The sequence below is a fragment of the Oncorhynchus nerka genome, linkage group LG14 (genome assembly GCF_034236695.1).
Source record: "Oncorhynchus nerka isolate Pitt River linkage group LG14, Oner_Uvic_2.0, whole genome shotgun sequence".
Lineage (NCBI taxonomy): Eukaryota > Metazoa > Chordata > Actinopteri > Salmoniformes > Salmonidae > Oncorhynchus > Oncorhynchus nerka.
This window is the reverse complement of record NC_088409.1, coordinates 41998427-42015189: the sequence shown is the minus strand read 5'-3', so window position 1 is coordinate 42015189 and position 16763 is coordinate 41998427. Positions and strand designations below refer to the sequence as shown.

Below are 16763 nucleotides of genomic sequence, written 5' to 3'. Positions count from 1 at the left end.
AGAGCCACATCATATTAGCTTACGTTGATTGGACTAAATCTTTTTTGGTAGTCACTGTATTAGACTAAGCATACTGTAGGTGATTTGATGATGATGAAGTTGAAATGGTGCGGGAATAGTGGAGGCAGCTCCTGTTTTCTTTGCGACTTGCGCCAACTCTCCATGGTTCTAAATCAATAGTTGTTTAGTGGCCCGAAAATGTCAGAAACATTACTTTGCTTGACCATGCTGTAGGGCATGTAACTGTCAGTTATATGCAATATGCTTTGTGGACTTCACTGGACAGATGTTGCTGTAACAAAGGTGTGGTTGAATTTATTCTGCTACTGTCTTCTTATTGTCTCTGCCTTTAGGCATATTTGTCACAGTTGCAAGGCCTATGAAGTAACAGGTTAAAGAGCAAACAACGCAATTACCACAACACATAGTAATATAATAGCTTTTTTTCTGGCTTCCCCAGTGATTTTACCCACGCACCACTACTGCGGTCTTCCCTAAAAACGTACTACTGCTCCTCTGACCAAGTAGCTTAGCATGAAAATGGGTTGGCGTTCGAACTTTCTATGTCCTACATATTTTCCGGCTTTTCACTGACAGCAAATGTTGCGCAGCATACTAGGCTAAGAGACCTAGGCTCTCTCCTTTCAACCGAGGCAGAATATTGCCGCAGTGCTTAATTTCTAACATTCTTGCAGCCATTTATATAACAAGGTGAAATATTAATTACAAAGAATATAACGAACAGTGATGCACAGTGCATGTGTGACAATTAGGTATGCCTACATGCATCCGATGGCCGATTACTGAAACCATAATATAGCCTACCCAATGATAAGTAATTACAGGATCAATGAGGCGAGGCATTGCTCCCGCAATCCATTTGCTCCATGTTCCCTTCATAGCTCTTAGGGCTGACTCGATTAAGTTGACTGGTCGATTGTTTGGTTGATAGGCTGTTGGTCGACCAAGATTTTTTTTTTGTCGAGCAGTGGCAAATATTTTAAAAAATGTGTATGGCACACGAGGCACCCGTCTGATTCACGCCTGTCTGAGTGGACTAATCCATTGCAGAGGCCGCAGGGACGGCACACCAGTATCACCAGTAGTACATTTACCAATTAATTCCCATTATTTCTACAAATCTACAATGTTTTTTGGTTAAGGTCATTTCTGTTTATGCATTCAATATATTATTACTACAGTCTTACCATTGTCATTGTAGGAGTGGACAGTGTTGTGGACAGTGTTTGCAGAGTGCACAACCTAGGCTTCCCTGGTTTATTTCATTCCATTTACGAGTTGTCAATTTATTCCATGTCTTGTTTGTACTGTACTGCTCCTGCCAATCTTGACTAAGGACACGCACCTAATTACACATAGAAGTAGGCCTATAGACTATCGGGCCTGCATGCAAATGTAGGCCTATAAATGTGCCCCTTTGGGATCTGATACTATTTCTCAAAGTAATTTTTTCTTCGCCTCAAAAAGCAAGTAAACAAAGACTTTTTACATCCATTGAGAATGCCAATAGTTCCTCAATGTAGCCTATTTGAAAAATCTTTCTTGATAAAAATGTCATGCTCTGATCCGGTGTAAACGTCATAAAATAGACCTACCTGATTACTTCTTATCCCGCAAACAGCCTACAGCTGTGTCTGTCTCTCCGGAGCTCACTGGCACAGGAAACTGAGGGCCCAGAATATTTTATACAATGTTACAAGTTTGCTAGCAGGAGCTTTGGGCTAATAGTTGACAATGTTTCAAGTTCCTTACAGACAGGCCATGCATAGCCAATGTGATTCATAGGATATTTTCTACCTGCGGACTGCAATGTTTTTATTTGTTGGCTTTATGTACGCTATTTTTACATATCGGCAATGGCAACAGAAGTTTAAATTTGAATAGTTTTCATTCAGATAGAATTTTGATTAACCACATGACATTGATTGAGATATATAAAACTGTTCCATGAAAATGTGCATTTGAAAATCATAACTGGCATGCAGATCAGTAGAAATAGTATGATAACTTGGCACTCCAAATGGAAGAAGTTGCCGACCACTGGTGTAGCCCATTACCGGCAACTTCAGGAGCATAAACTGGTATAATCTGCAAAGGCCAGCAGCAGGAGGAAGAGTGTCGGGAACAGGTTTTTATTCTTCTGGTTAGGCTATATTGATCTCTGGCTCCCTCTTCAGTAATTTGTGTGTCTTCATTTTTAAATCACAGTGCTTAAAGCATCAGACAAGCTCAGTAGCCTACATATAGTTGGCTGTATTCAAACATAGGGTGTGTCTATATATGGAAAAATACATGTTTTACATGTAGAACAGACGACTCTCGATCGCCCGAGATTTTGTTTTGTCAAGGACAGCCCTAATAACTTTGCACATTTTAATCATGAGCCAGTCTATTGCGAATTTATTTAATTTGGATGGGCACAGTTATTCAAATATTTGAATATCTGAAACGGATGTTAGTATTTTAATAGGCCTAAAAAAAAAAATGTAGGCCTAATTTATTTAGGAATGAAAATGCCTTGTCTTAAGTAAATTATCCACATGACACTGTTACATACAAGAATGACATTTGAAACTACAATTTTTTTAAATTGTATTAAAAATGTGTACGTATGGATATATATATATGTGTGTGTGTGTGTGTGTATGACGTGTGCCCCATAAAAATACAAATAATACTGGTAGCCATCTATGCCGGTAACCTACACACATTTCACACATGTAGCTTGTTGATTTTGGTCAGCCAATCAAAACTGCTCTACAGTCCACGGTTCCATATGTAGCAAGGGAAGTGAGAGATCTCTAATCAATCCAAAATGAAAAGAAATTATGGAATTAAACGCCAAATGAGAATGAGTGGGTTACAACGAACAAGGTAGGCTGTTTAATCTGAATTATGATGTTATTTGTTTACAAGGACAAGGAGCGCAGCATATTGTAGCCTCATTTACTAGCTGGCTAACTTTGCTCAGCTAGCCATCTTCTCTATATCGATTTGATGCAGTCAAGTAGGACTGAGTGATATGGCCCAAAATATCACAACACGGTATTTATTTTATTTTTATATTTTTTTAGAGTGGACATATTTTATGTTTTTGAATAATACAAGTTATACATTTGCTTTATGAGTAGTGTGTGAACATATAGCAGCAACACATAGATTCTAAGTGATTGCAATGAGTATTTCTCCATTCTGTTTCATACCGTTCAAACTTCAACCAAAAATTATTTTACGCATTTATCCATTTCTGCATTTCCTGCACTCATTTGAGATCATGTCCACACTGCCATGTAGGGCTGCACGATATGGGCAAACAATCTAGGCCTTGTTTTTAACCAAATGTTGCAATTGCGATTTTGACTTGCGATTTAGAGCAAAACACTTGGGAGAACTGTTGGAATCATGGAAATATGATTAGGGAGGAGTTATTGCAACAGGGTAGGAACCAAAGTGTTGAGAAGTGTTTCCTGGGGGACCCTATAATCTTTGGCTACATTTAATGTTCGCTTAGCTACTTCATGTAGCTAACACGGTCTTGCTTTGCATATTCCTCTTTGATTTAGAAGATACTGTTGCACAAACAACATGCTGATTTAGGTCTACACCATCACTGGTATTATCAGTTTCATTCCCCCAATGGTGGAACAAACTCCCTCACGACGCCAGGACAGCGGAGTCAATCACCACCTTCCGGAGACACCTGAAACCCCACCTCTTTCAGGAATACCTAGGATAGGATAAAGTAATCCTTCTCACCCCCCTTAAAAGATTTAGATGCACTATTGTAAAGTGGCTGTTCCACTGGATGTCTTAAGGTGAACGCACCAATTTGTAAGTCGCTCTGGATAAGAGCGTCTGCTAAATGACTTAAATGTAAATGTAAATCAGGCTGTATATCTAATTACGTCTGCTCTGACTCAGTATATTTATTAGCTAGCTAGCAATTAGCATTAGTGGCTAACAATTAGCGACTAACAATATTTAGGCCAAACTTGCTGTTTGCAGATGTAAGAATCACAAACTAATTGTGTAATTATAGAACGCAAGTGGATTTATATTAAAAAGCAAAGCAAAAACAGAATCATTGTCATCAACATTGTTGCATGCTCTGCATTGACCATGCAGACTGAACGCAAGTGTCTCGTGGTCGAGGAACAACAAATTTGCACCTTGAGAGGCAAGGGGCGGGGCTAGGTCTGTGTGGATAGCGACATGGAGAGAGAGCTGAGAAAGATGACTAAAGTAGCTTTGCAAACTATATCACATTTAACGAACCAAACATTCAAATACCGTTACAGAAGGTAAAGTAAAAACCCAAACTGGTCCATGAATGAATACCGGTATACCGCCCAGCCCTAGACTCAAGACATGCACTGTTATGGGCTGATAAACAGCAGCTAACCTTTTTTGTCTATCTAACTAGCACGAGCCAGCGTGGCTACTTTCTAGTCTGTCTCTCTCAATCTCACACAACCGGCCCCTCTGCCTGCTGCTCCATCATAGCGGAACCCTCCGCATTTCTCCCTCGTGCAAGGCTCAGGTTAAAAACATGTAAGGGGGGGGGGGGGGGGGGTCATGATATTTGAGTAGTGAAATTATTTCTAATGCCTATCCGTAATAGCAGCCACACACCAGACATTTCCAACCTGGTCTCAGAGCATTTCATATTATTCTGTGCATACAATTCTGAGACACTGCATTTAGTATGATATGTAATGTTTCGTATGGCATTTATTATTTTGTGGATGTCCATCATCCATTTCGTATTATATGTTACAAATTGCAATTCGTACAATATTTTACATATTTGCAAACGTAGGATATGTTACGAATTCCAAATTGTTGTGGCTAACGTTAGTTAGGTGGCTAGGGTCTAGAGTTACGGGTCAAGGTTAGGGCTAGGAGTTAGGTTAGGGTTAAGGTTATGGAAAGGGTTAGCTGACATGCTAAGTAGTTGCAATGTTGTTAATTAATTAAAATGGTCCTTGATGAGATTCGCACACAACCTTTGGGTTGCTAGATGTTAGGGGTCAAGGTTAGGAGTTAGGTTAGGGTTAGCTAAAAGGGTTAAGGTTAGAAGAAAGATTAGCTAACATGCTTAGTAGTTGTAAAGTAGCTAAAAAGTAGTAAAATGTCAAATTTTGCTAAAATGATGAATGGGATTCGAACACACAACCTTTGGGTTGCTAGACATTTGCGTTATATATCCACCCCAGCCATACAAACCCTCCTTTAGTTGTCTCATGTAATCATCCATCTTATGTAACCATAGCAAATGTAACATTTCAATCCAATTTCAGTGTCCAAGATTTACATTTACCATGTTGCATCTAGTCTATGAGACCAATGACATTTCACATTCAACTGGGTTTGGTTAGGACTAGGGTGCAAGAAATATCAGGCATCAAACTGGTGTAGGATTGTGTCATGTAAACTACTCAATATCGACAAATAAATCTGATCTTGAGAAAAGGGAGAAAAATAAATTGCTGCAAGGGATTCCTAAGCTAACTAAGTAGCAGTATAAGGCTCCCCTTGAAATAAGGAGCATCTGAATTGGAAGAGAATGTTTTGCTACTTTTGTTTTGCCTGGACCAGATCAGAAGACTTATTTGCAGTGGACAGTTGGAAAAATCCTAGGCCTACATTTTGCTTGGTTGATCACTAATCAGGGACATGCTCTGAGCTGTGGTTTGGCAACAAGATATAGAAGAGAATTGATAGCTATCAAACAATGGAGGGACCTTGTTAAGTGAACTATCTGTGAAAAAATAATTTAGCCACAGGTTCATTCAACTCATTCAAAATCAGTAATTTCCAGTTGTTGGTCAAAACTGAACAGATCATTTTTAACTGTTAGGCCAAAGTGACTTTCACTTTTACTTGAGTAGTTTTCTTTTAAGATATCTTTACTTTTACTCAAGTATGACAATTGGGTACTTCTTCCACCACTGTTGACCACATCCTCTCATTACTGCAGAAAAACTATCCTGCTTTAGTAGAGAAATCGGTTATTATATTACTCAGGGATTGGAACCTTTTAAAATAACAACAAAACAAAAAAAGAACAAAACCATTTTGAGGAACAGAAACAAAAGTGATATCTAGTGTTCGGGTCAGAACCATTATTTTCAAATCTTAAGAACCGGTTAATAATGTTTTTCCTTGTTCCATGTTCTAAAAATATTACACATTTTTAGTGCATCATTCTGTAATAATGCATGTAATATCCTAAACACATTCCAATTCACATCATGATGTTCAGTGCTTCATGTCAAGCCCCCTCCATTGCCCACCCCGCTCTCTCCCCACATCACAGGAGGCATAATGGCCGGAACGAAGCAAATGGAATAGCATCAAACATATGGAAACCATGGGTTTGACGTATTTGATACCATTCCACTTATTCTACTCCAGCCATTACCACAAGCCTGCACTTATCTGACCAATCAAAACATGTAAACAAATATCTTACCTGTTCCAGAGAAAGCTGTTCTCTCAGTGAAAATTTGTTGAGTAAATAATCTAAATGTAAAAACAATATTGATTTCAAAGGTTACAAATTGAGGGAAAACTTTCAACTTGTGCAAATGGGGATTTGCGCTCCATAATACAGTTGAAAATCAGCAGTCATTTTATGAGTGAAGACAGGCCACAATCACCAGCCAGATCAACTATATGCGAAGGATATGCGTCACGCTGCATGAGGCAAATGGTGGTCACACCAGATACGGACTGTTTTTCTGCTCCACACCACTATCTTTTCATTTTATTATTATTATTTTTTTAAAGGTACTGTATCGGTAACCAACAAATGCATATCTGTATTCCCAGTCATGTAAAATACATAGATTAGGGCCTATTGAATGTATTTAAATTGACTGATTTCCTTATATGAACTGTAACTCAGTAAAATCTTTGAAATTAGTGCATGTTGCGTTTATATTTTTGTTCAGTGTCATTTCAAAAAAGCATGGTGGCATCACTTTCTAGTCACTGACATATTTGAAAGGCTAGTGTAAGGTGGAAGTGGAATGTAGAGATGTGAGCATGTAATATGGCTGCACAGTTATGAACAGGTCCAAGACCTGAAGCAGAACCCACTGCTACTAATGGGGGTTGTCCATTTTAACTCTGGTCTGACAGGGCCAGCATGATTAGCCTGGAAATTTGCCCAATTCTGGTTTGCATATGGACCAGTGTTGTATTATACCAACTTGTCAAGACTGGCAGAGAAGGCTGTTATTGTGTAGTCTTACAGTCCCTTATTGCATTTGGGACATTGGTGGTAAGCCACATGTGCAGCCGTCTTCATCGACCTGGCCAAGGCTTTCGACTCTGTCAATCACGGTATTCTTGTCGGCAGACTCAACAGCCTTGGTTTCTCTAATGACTGCCTCGCCTGGTTCACTAGCTACTTCTCAGATAGATTTCAGTGTGTCAAATCGGAAGGCCTGTTGTCCGGACCTCTGGCAGTCTCTATGAGGGTGCCACAGGGTTCAATTCTCAGGCCGACTCTTTTCTCTGCATATATCAATGATGTCGCTCTTGCTGCGGGTGATTCTTTGATTCACCTCTACGCTGACGACACCATTCTGTATACATCTGGCCCTTCTTTGGACACGGTGTTAAACCCTCTTTGGGCTAGGGGGCAGTATTTTCACGTCCGGATGAAAAGTGTGCCCAAAGTAAACTGCCTGCTACTCAGTTCCAGAAGCTAGGATATGCATATTATTACTAGATTTGGAAAACACTCTGAAGTTTCTAAAACTGTTTGAATAATGCCTGTGAGTATAACAGAACTGATTTGGCACGGCGAAACCCAGAGCACAATCCATCCAGGGGGAAAAAAATGTTCGAGGTCAATGTGTTTTCCATTAGTTTTCTATGGGAAACCCTTTTTAATATGAATATTTGCAGTTCCTATGGCTTCCACTAGATGTCAACAATCTTTAGAATTTGGTTGATGTTTTTCTTTTGAGAAATGAAGAAGTAGTCCTGTTCTTTCCATTTGTCACTCAGATGGACTCAAGTTTTTTGTTGCGCATGACCTGGAATGCGCTTCACGTTGTTTTTATCCAGTATTGAATACAGTATACCCAGTCTTACATTTTATCGATTATTTACGTTTTAGGATACCTTAGGTTGGATTAGGAACATTGTTTAAAATGTTTGGACCAAGTTTACAGGTAACTTATTAGATACTTTGTAGGCATGTTGAGCGACTTGAGACCGGTATATTTCTGAATCAAACGCGCCAAATAAATTGACATTTTTGGGACATAAAGAAGGACATTATCGAACAAAAGGACCATTTGTGATGTTTCTGGGAAATTTTGGAGTGCCAACAGAAGAAGATCTTCAAAAGGTAAGGCATTAATTATATCGCTATTTCTGACTTTTATCGCACACCTGCCTGGTTGAAATGTGATTTTCATGTGTTTGTATGCGAGGTGCTGTCCTCAGATAATCTCATGGTCTGCTTTCGCCGTATAGCCTTTTTGAAATCTGACACAGCGGCTGGATTATCAAGAAATTAAGCTTTATTTTGATGTAGAACACTTGTATGTTTTATGAATTCTTATTATGAGTGTTTTTTAATTTGGCGCACTGCAATTTCACTGGATGTTGTCAAACCAATCCTGTTAACGGGATTCGAGCGGGAATGGGATATAAGGGATCCCTAAGAGGTTTAACAAACCTCCAAACGAGCTTCAACGTCATACAACACTACTTCGGTGGTCTCCAACTGCTCTTCAATACTAGTAAAACGAAATGCATGCTCTTCAACCAATCGCTGCCCGGACAAGCCCGCCCGACTAGCATCACTACTCTGGACGGTTCTGACTTAGATATTTATAGTTGTCCACAAATTCTAGGTGTCTGGCTAGACTGTAAACTCTCCTTCCAGACTCACATTAAGCATCTCCAATCCAAAGTTAAATCTTGAAATTGGCTTCCTATTACGCAAAAGAACCTCCTTCACTAATGCTGCCAAACATACCCTCAAAACTGACTATCCTACCGATCCTACCGACTTCAGCGATGTCATTTACAAAATAGCCTCCAACACTACTCAACAAATTGGATGCAGTCAATCACAGTGCCATCCATTTTGTCACCAAAGCCCCATATAATACCCACCACTGTGACCTGTATGCGCTTGGTGGCTGGTCCTCGATACACATTCGTCGCCAAACCCACTGGCTCTAGGTCATCTATAAGTCTTTGCTAGGTAAAGCTCTGCCTTCGCTCACTGGTCACCATAGCAACACCCAACCATAGCACGCGCTCCAGCAAGTATATTTCACTGGTCATCCCCAAAGCCAACACTTGCTTTGGCCGCCTTTCCTTCCAGTTCTCTGCTGCCAATGACTGGAACGAATTGCAAAGAAAACAGCTGTCAGAGCAGCTTACCGATCGCTGCAGCTGTACACAGCCCATCTGTAAATAGCCCATCCAACCAACTACCTACCTCATCCCCATATTTGTGTTTCTGCTCTTTTGCACACCAGTATTTCTGCTTGCACATCCTCATCTGCACATATCACTCCAGTGTAAATTGCTAAATTGTAATTACTTCGCCACTATTGGCCTGTTTATTGCCTTATCTCCTTACTTCATTTGCACACACTGTATTTAGATGTTTCTATTGTTGACTGTACGTTTGTTTATCCCATGTGTAACTGTGTTGTTGTTTTGTCGCACTGCTTTGCTTTATCTTGGCCAGTCGCAGTTGTAAATGAGAACTTGTTCTCAACTGGCCTACCTGGTGAAATTTACATTTACATTTACATTTAAGTCATTTAGCAGACGCTCTTATCCAGAGCGACTTACAAATAATAAATGAAATAAAGGTGAAATAAAATCTATTTAAAAATGTGATCATTTGCTGACTGGATCCTTTGGCAGTAGACTACCTTCGGACCAGTCAGTTCTTGCACGACAAGTGCATTATGCTTTGTTCAATAGCAATAAGAGGTTTGTTGACACAAAAGGTTTCCTAAATGTGGGCTTCCTGGACCAACCAAGAGCTTGGTGAGTGAAGGTATGTGCAATACATTTTGGGGGGGGTAAATACAGATTTCTCTGCTCTCCAATACATTTCAATAGATATAATTGACCTATTAACAGAGGATATTGAACCTTGTGTCACAGGAGTGGATATCAGATAAAATAAATAGTTCTTCACAGCTGGGAAGTGAGACAGGTCCTTGTGTGGTGAGAGATTACTTGGAACTTTACATGGCAGAAATGTCAATATTACCTACATCAATCTCCAGGCAGAGAGAGCATGAAAGTTCAACGCTTTCAATGTGCCAAGAAAGTGCTGCCCACAAAACCTGGCTTGGAAAAGAGCTTAAATGGAAAGAACTGTGTTCATTGCTGGCAAATCAACAATAACACAATGAAAAGGCTCACAATGAATAACAGTTGATTGAGATTTTGGACAATAACAAGTACGAGCCTCATCTACAGTTGGTCCAGAAATTACCTGATCTAAAGATAGTGATGCAACTTTAGTCACAGGGTGGACTATCCATTCATAAGGCTACACAGTTGACTTGCAGATCTGATAAGTGTATCACTAAGAAGGCTAGGAGCATGGATGGGCAACTCCAGTCCTCAGGGGCTCAGTGGTTGTTACACTTTTCCCCCAAACCCTAGCAAATACATCTGATTAAACTAATTGCATTCTAAACTAAAGATCATTAGTTGATTTTTGGAGTCAGGGGTGTTAGCTGGGGCAAAAATGTGAAAGCAATCAGGCCACAAAGGACTGGAGTTGCACATCCCTGGGCTAGAGTGTAAGCCATAACCAGCTTAAAAATCTAAAGATTTGCGCATTAATAAATGTGACAGTCTGTATGCCTTCCCACCTACAGTATGTTTCATGTCTCAGGTAGCCCGCAAAGGCCAGCATGGATAGAATGCAAGAATTTACTCATCTTTGCCATATTCTAATAATTCTCATGTGCCAACGTATCGCCATGGTCTGTGCTATTGTGAAACTTGCACTCCTGTAGAGCTGAAATAATTGGATTGTAAAACTTGCATCCAGCCAACCAGAAAAGCAAGGCAAAACCATTCAAGCATTCTTGAAAGTCAAGACAATCCTTGTTCTCCAAATAAACATTTGTATAGTTGAAAAAAAACATTTTTTGCAAGCAGTAGACATTAAGAATTCAAATGTGTAGTGAAGCTTTATAGTAACGTGTGACATCACGTGCCCAGAGTACCTTAAATTATTCATTTATTCTGAAAAACTGTTTCCATCATCATTTCTTGCAATGAAGAAAGTTTGACTAGACAAATCCACCCGTTGAATGGATAAAAAATGTTGTTGATCTTTAGAACATTTCTTCAATAGCTGCCGTTTCCATTACACGTCGCAATTGTTTTTTCACGACATTGACACAGGTTTATTCAACAAAAGCAATGGAAACCTGCCTAGAGAGCGGCAATAAGAGAAATACAAAAAAGCTGTGAGTTTAGCAATGTGGTAGCCTCAGTATGCAAGACCTAGGCTACACTTAAATGCAATTTGTAGGCCTATTTAGGGATTTGTAGCCTTCACTTACAGGGAAAACAAAACAACCTTGCAAAACAGTCAATATGAGGAAATAGGTGAATGCATAATTTCCTTCATGAGGCCATCTGTTGTTGGCTAATATTGAGGCCAACTGACAACACTATCTAAATGAAGACAACGAAATTCAAAGCTGAAAGGTCTAAATGAGGAAAAGCTTTGTCTCATGTGATGAACTGCTTACCAAACCAATGTGTTGAGAAGCAACAATGGCATCAATTTAATTTGGAAACTGTTCTTAACCACAGGAATTGGTCCAGACTTTCCCAAATGTTGAATGGCAACATATGGTAAACATCAAGCACTCAAAATTGCTGTTTGAGAGATGCCGCAAACGGATCACTTTTTTCTCTGAATGGTGAATTGACACTTGCAATGAAATTCAGACAATACCTCTACTTTCACCTGACTGTTTGCATTGTCAATGTGTGTGTGAACAGTGGTTTTTGGATTGCAAGTGGTCATTTGGTCGAGGTTGCTGAACCAATGTGCATAACATGTACACTTAGTGGAAGATCAAATCTAAGGATGCATCCACGAAGCTAACAATCTAGCCAACCATAGACCTCTTTGTGTTCTCAAATCCCTGTAAATCTGCATAAAAATATGATTTACCTTTATAATGCTGCTCCTGCGTGGTATTCCGGATTTGGAATCCAATCTGACAGAGGAGTTGAAGGCGCTTTCAAGCCCTGGGCTGTCATGTAATGTTTCTGATCCAACCATGTCTGCCGGTATCCCACAGTCCCCATTGAAGACCGATACTTCGCACTGCGTCTTCCCGTCTGTTTTATCACTGGGCAAAGGCACCGAATCCCCAGTATTCGATGGAGATGAGCCGTCGTTCTCTCCAAACTCCGCCATAGGCACTCCACGCACACAGACAGACCAAGTTTAGCTGTCAAGCTGCTATGTAGGTGTTTCACTTGCAACGCTGTTGTATTTATCCAATGTCCTGGCTTGCTAGCTAGCTACCTCGTTATAACAACTGCACAAAAACGTTCCGTATCATTTTCTTGGTCCATATTTGACTGGTATTTAATGTCGCGTCTTCCATGGATTGTGCTCTGTAAAACAAAACATCAACAAGAGACATTGAATACCAATAGATTAAACTGTTCAATGCTAGACATGATCTGAAATGGTATGCAGACGATGTCTAATAATGTGACTTTGAATGGTAACGTTAGCTGACGAACGTTAATTACGTACAAACAGTTCAATTGCATTCAATGGCATTTTAAATTTGCAAAGCTGTCGGTAAAACATTGCAAAATTATTTCATAATGGATCATTTGAAATTATGTCTGGTAAGTCATTCGATAGTTAGCTGCCTAGCTATGCAACATTCGTAAATTAGTTTAACGTTAGTCAACAAGTTAGCCATATTTGCGTTCGTCTGGGATAGAAGTGGCTTGTTTGTTAGCTGCTGTGTTGTATATCTGGACTAGAGCTAATTTAGTTATAGCTAGCAAACTTAGTTATACGTCCTTACTCAGTCATGTTACGTTAACTGACAAATTAGCCCACGTTTAATTAACTTGCCAATAGTTAGCTAACATTAACTAACCTGGCAAACTAACACTAATGTTACAGACAAATATGTTTTAACTAACCCTCTCGTATCTGTTCTACAGCCACACATGCCAACATAATTTCATGTTATCACACTTGCCTTGCTTGATAAAGTCTTGTCAAAAGAGAACGAAGTTCCATTCTGTTGTGCTATCCAGCTGCAACGACGAGACTACTGTTCAGTCCATGCATCACCACCAGTTGCTGCACTAGTTAGCTTGCAATGCAGCTAATGTTAGTTAGCAAATAGTCACCGACTAAACCCAACTGTCAATACATTTGCTATCTAAATATGTATCTAGCGAGCTACCCGTTAAGCAAAAGTCAAAAGGTGAACGAACTACTTGTAACAGGCAGCAGCGACAACGAACCTTCTGTCAATCAAACCTTGCTCATAGAAAAATATGTCTTATTGAAATACATGAAAACTGCTTTCATCGATCAAAACCAGTGCTTTATAATTACACTAGAAGACAGCACCAGGCACAGTTTTGAAGCCACCGCGCCTACACCTTGGCACGCACCCACCACAGTAGAAAAAATACATTTTGGAAGCTATATAAATGCATTTATTCATGTCTAACCCCCCCCCCCCCCACGTTTATTCTATTACAAACACCTTAATGCATACTTTACAATTATATTATGTGAGTTAAACATACGTTATATAATATATATATATATTTAAAGTGTCATTTTTGAAAGTACTCATGTTACTGTCCCCACGACAATAACAAAATACATATGCATGTAATTCTGTCCTTGATACATTTAACTGAAATACTGTAGAAATTCATTCATTCCTTTGGAGGACTCCTTCTGTGGAGTGCCAATATGGCCGACCAGTGGCTTCAAAGAGTCTCTTTGGCCAATACCCAGCATATTCCATCCAGGGTTTATATACAGTGCATTCGGGAAAGTATTCAAACCACGTCCCCTTTTCCATATTTTGTTACGTTACAGCCTTATTCTAATATTTGTTTCCCTCAATCTACACACAGCACCCCATAATGACCAAATTAAAAACATGTTTGTAGAAATGTGTGTACATTTATTACAAATAACAAACAGAAATACCCTATTTATATAAGTATTCAGACCCTTTGCTATGAGAAATTGAAATTAAATTGAGCTCAGGTGCATCCTGTTTCCATTGATCATCCTTGAGATGTTTCTACAACTTGATTGGAGTCCACCTGTGGTAAATTCAATTGATTGGACATTATTTGGAAAGGCACACAACTGTCTATGTAAGGTCCACAATTGACCGTGCTTTTCAGAGCAAAAACCAAACCATGAGGACAAAGGAAATGGCCGTAGCTCTACGAGACAGGGTTGTGTCGAGGCATATATCTGGGGAAGGGTACCAAAAAATGTCTGCAGCTTTGAAGATCCCAAAGAACACAGTGGCCTCCATCATTCTTAAATGGAAGAAGTTTGGAACCAACAAGACTCTTCCTAGAGCTGGCCGCCCAGCCAAACTGAACACTCAGGGGAGAAGGGCCTTGGTACGGGAGGTGATCAAGGACCCGATGGTCACTGACAGAGCTCAAGAGTTCCTCTGTGGAGATGAGAGAACCTTCCAGAAGGACAACCATCTCTGCAGCACTCCACCAATCAGGCCTTTATGATAGAGTGGCCAGACAGAAGCCCCTGCTCAGTAAAAGGCACATGACAGCCCGCTATGAGTTTGCCAAAAGGCACCTAAAGGACTCTCAGATCATGAGAAACAACATTCTCTGGTCTGATGAAACCAAGATGGAACTCTTTGGCCAGAATGCCAAGCATCATGTCTGGAGGAAACCTGGCACCATCCCTACGGTGAAGCATGGTGGTGGCAGCATCATGTTGGGGGGATGTTTTTCAGCGGGAGGGACTTGGAGACTAGTCTGGATTGAGGAAAAGATGAACAGAGCAAAGTACAGAGAGATCCTTGTTAAAAATCTGATCTAGAGCGCTCAAGGTTCACCTTCTAACAGGACAATGACCCTAAGCACACAGCCAAGACAATGCAGGAATGGCTTCCTGTCAAGTCTCTGAATTTCCTTGAGTGGCCTAGCCAGAGCCTGGACATGAATCCGATCAAACATCTCTCGAGAGACCTGAAAACGGCTGCTCCCCATCCAACCTGCCAGAGCTTGAGAGGATCTGCAGAGAATAATGGGAGAAAATCCCCAAATACAGGTGTGCCAAGTTTGTAACGTCACACCCAAGACTTGAGGCTGCAATCGCTGCCAAAGGTGCTTTAACAAAGTACTGAGTAAAGGGACTGAATACCTATTTAAATGTAAAATAGTTTTTTATTTTTAATACATTCTCAAAAATGTTAACCTATTTTTGGTTTGTCATTATTGGGTATTGTGTGTAAAACTTTAATACATTTTTGAACAAGGCTGTAATGTAACAACATGTGGAAAAGTCAAGGAGTCTGAATACTTTCCGAATGCACTGTACGTCATTGATCAAAACACATGGTGAAACTGAAACATCACTAACATCACACTCACCACATTCTTTGGGCGAGATTGGAAACCCAAATTGGTTTACACGGACTGGCCTGGTTTAGATTTGATCTGTCGGAAATATATCAGTTTGTCCTCTGACAAATCAACTGTAAATTTCGGTGTTCCTCAAGGTTCTGTTTTAGGACCACTATGGTTTTCACTATATATTTTACCTTTTGGTGATGTTTTTCAGAAACATAATGTTAACTTTCACTGCTATGCGGATGACACACAGCTGTACATTTCGATGAAACATGGTGAAGCCCCAAAATGTCCCTCCCTGGAAGCCTGTGTTTCAGACATATGGAAGTTGATGGCTGCAAATGTTCTACTTTTAAACTCGGAACAAAACAGAGATGCTTGTTCTAGGTCTCAAGAAACAAACGGATCTTCTGTTGAATCTGACAATTAATCTTGATGGTTGTACAGTCGTATCAAATAAAACTGTGAAGGACCTCGGCGTTACTCTGGACCCCGATCTCTCTTTTGACGAACATATCAAGACTGTTTCAAGGACAGCTTTTTTCCATCTACGTAACATTGCAAAAATCAGAAACTTTCTGTCCAAAAATGATGCAGAAAAATGTATCCATGCTTTTGTCACTTCTAGGTTAGACTACTGCAATGCTCTACTTTCCTGCTACCCGGATAAAGCAATAAATAACTTCAGTTAGTGCTAAACATGGCTGCTAGAATCTTGACTAGAACCAAAATATTTGATCATATTACTCCAGTGCTAGCCTCTCTACACTGGCTTCCTGTTAAGGCAAGGGCTGATTTCAAGGTTTTACTGCTAACCTACAAAGCATTACATGGGCTTGCTCCTACCTATCTTTTCGATTTGGTCCTGCCATTACATACCTACATGTACGCTACGGTCACAAGACGCAGGCCTCCTAATTGTCCCTAGAATTTCTAAGCAAACAGAGGCAGGGCTTTCTCCTATAGAGCTCCATTTTTATGTAATGGTCTGCCTACCCATGTGAGAGATGCAGACTCGGTCTCAACCTTTAAGTCTTTATTGAAGACTCATCACTTCAGTAGGTCCTATGATTGAGTGTAGTTTGGCCCAG

General features: G+C 40.0%; 1 protein-coding gene across 1 annotated transcript in view; it reads right to left on the bottom strand.

Annotated features, from left to right (window-relative positions):
* Positions 1–13623, bottom strand: part of LOC115141118 (inactive phospholipase C-like protein 2) — a 68145-nt gene extending 54522 nt beyond the window's left edge. The window contains 2 exon segments of the mRNA XM_029679766.2: positions 12227–12678; positions 13287–13623. Coding sequence (XP_029535626.2) covers positions 12227–12475 — 249 coding nt within the window. The 5' untranslated portion in view covers positions 12476–12678; positions 13287–13623.
* Between the last annotated feature and the right edge of the window lie 3140 nt (positions 13624–16763).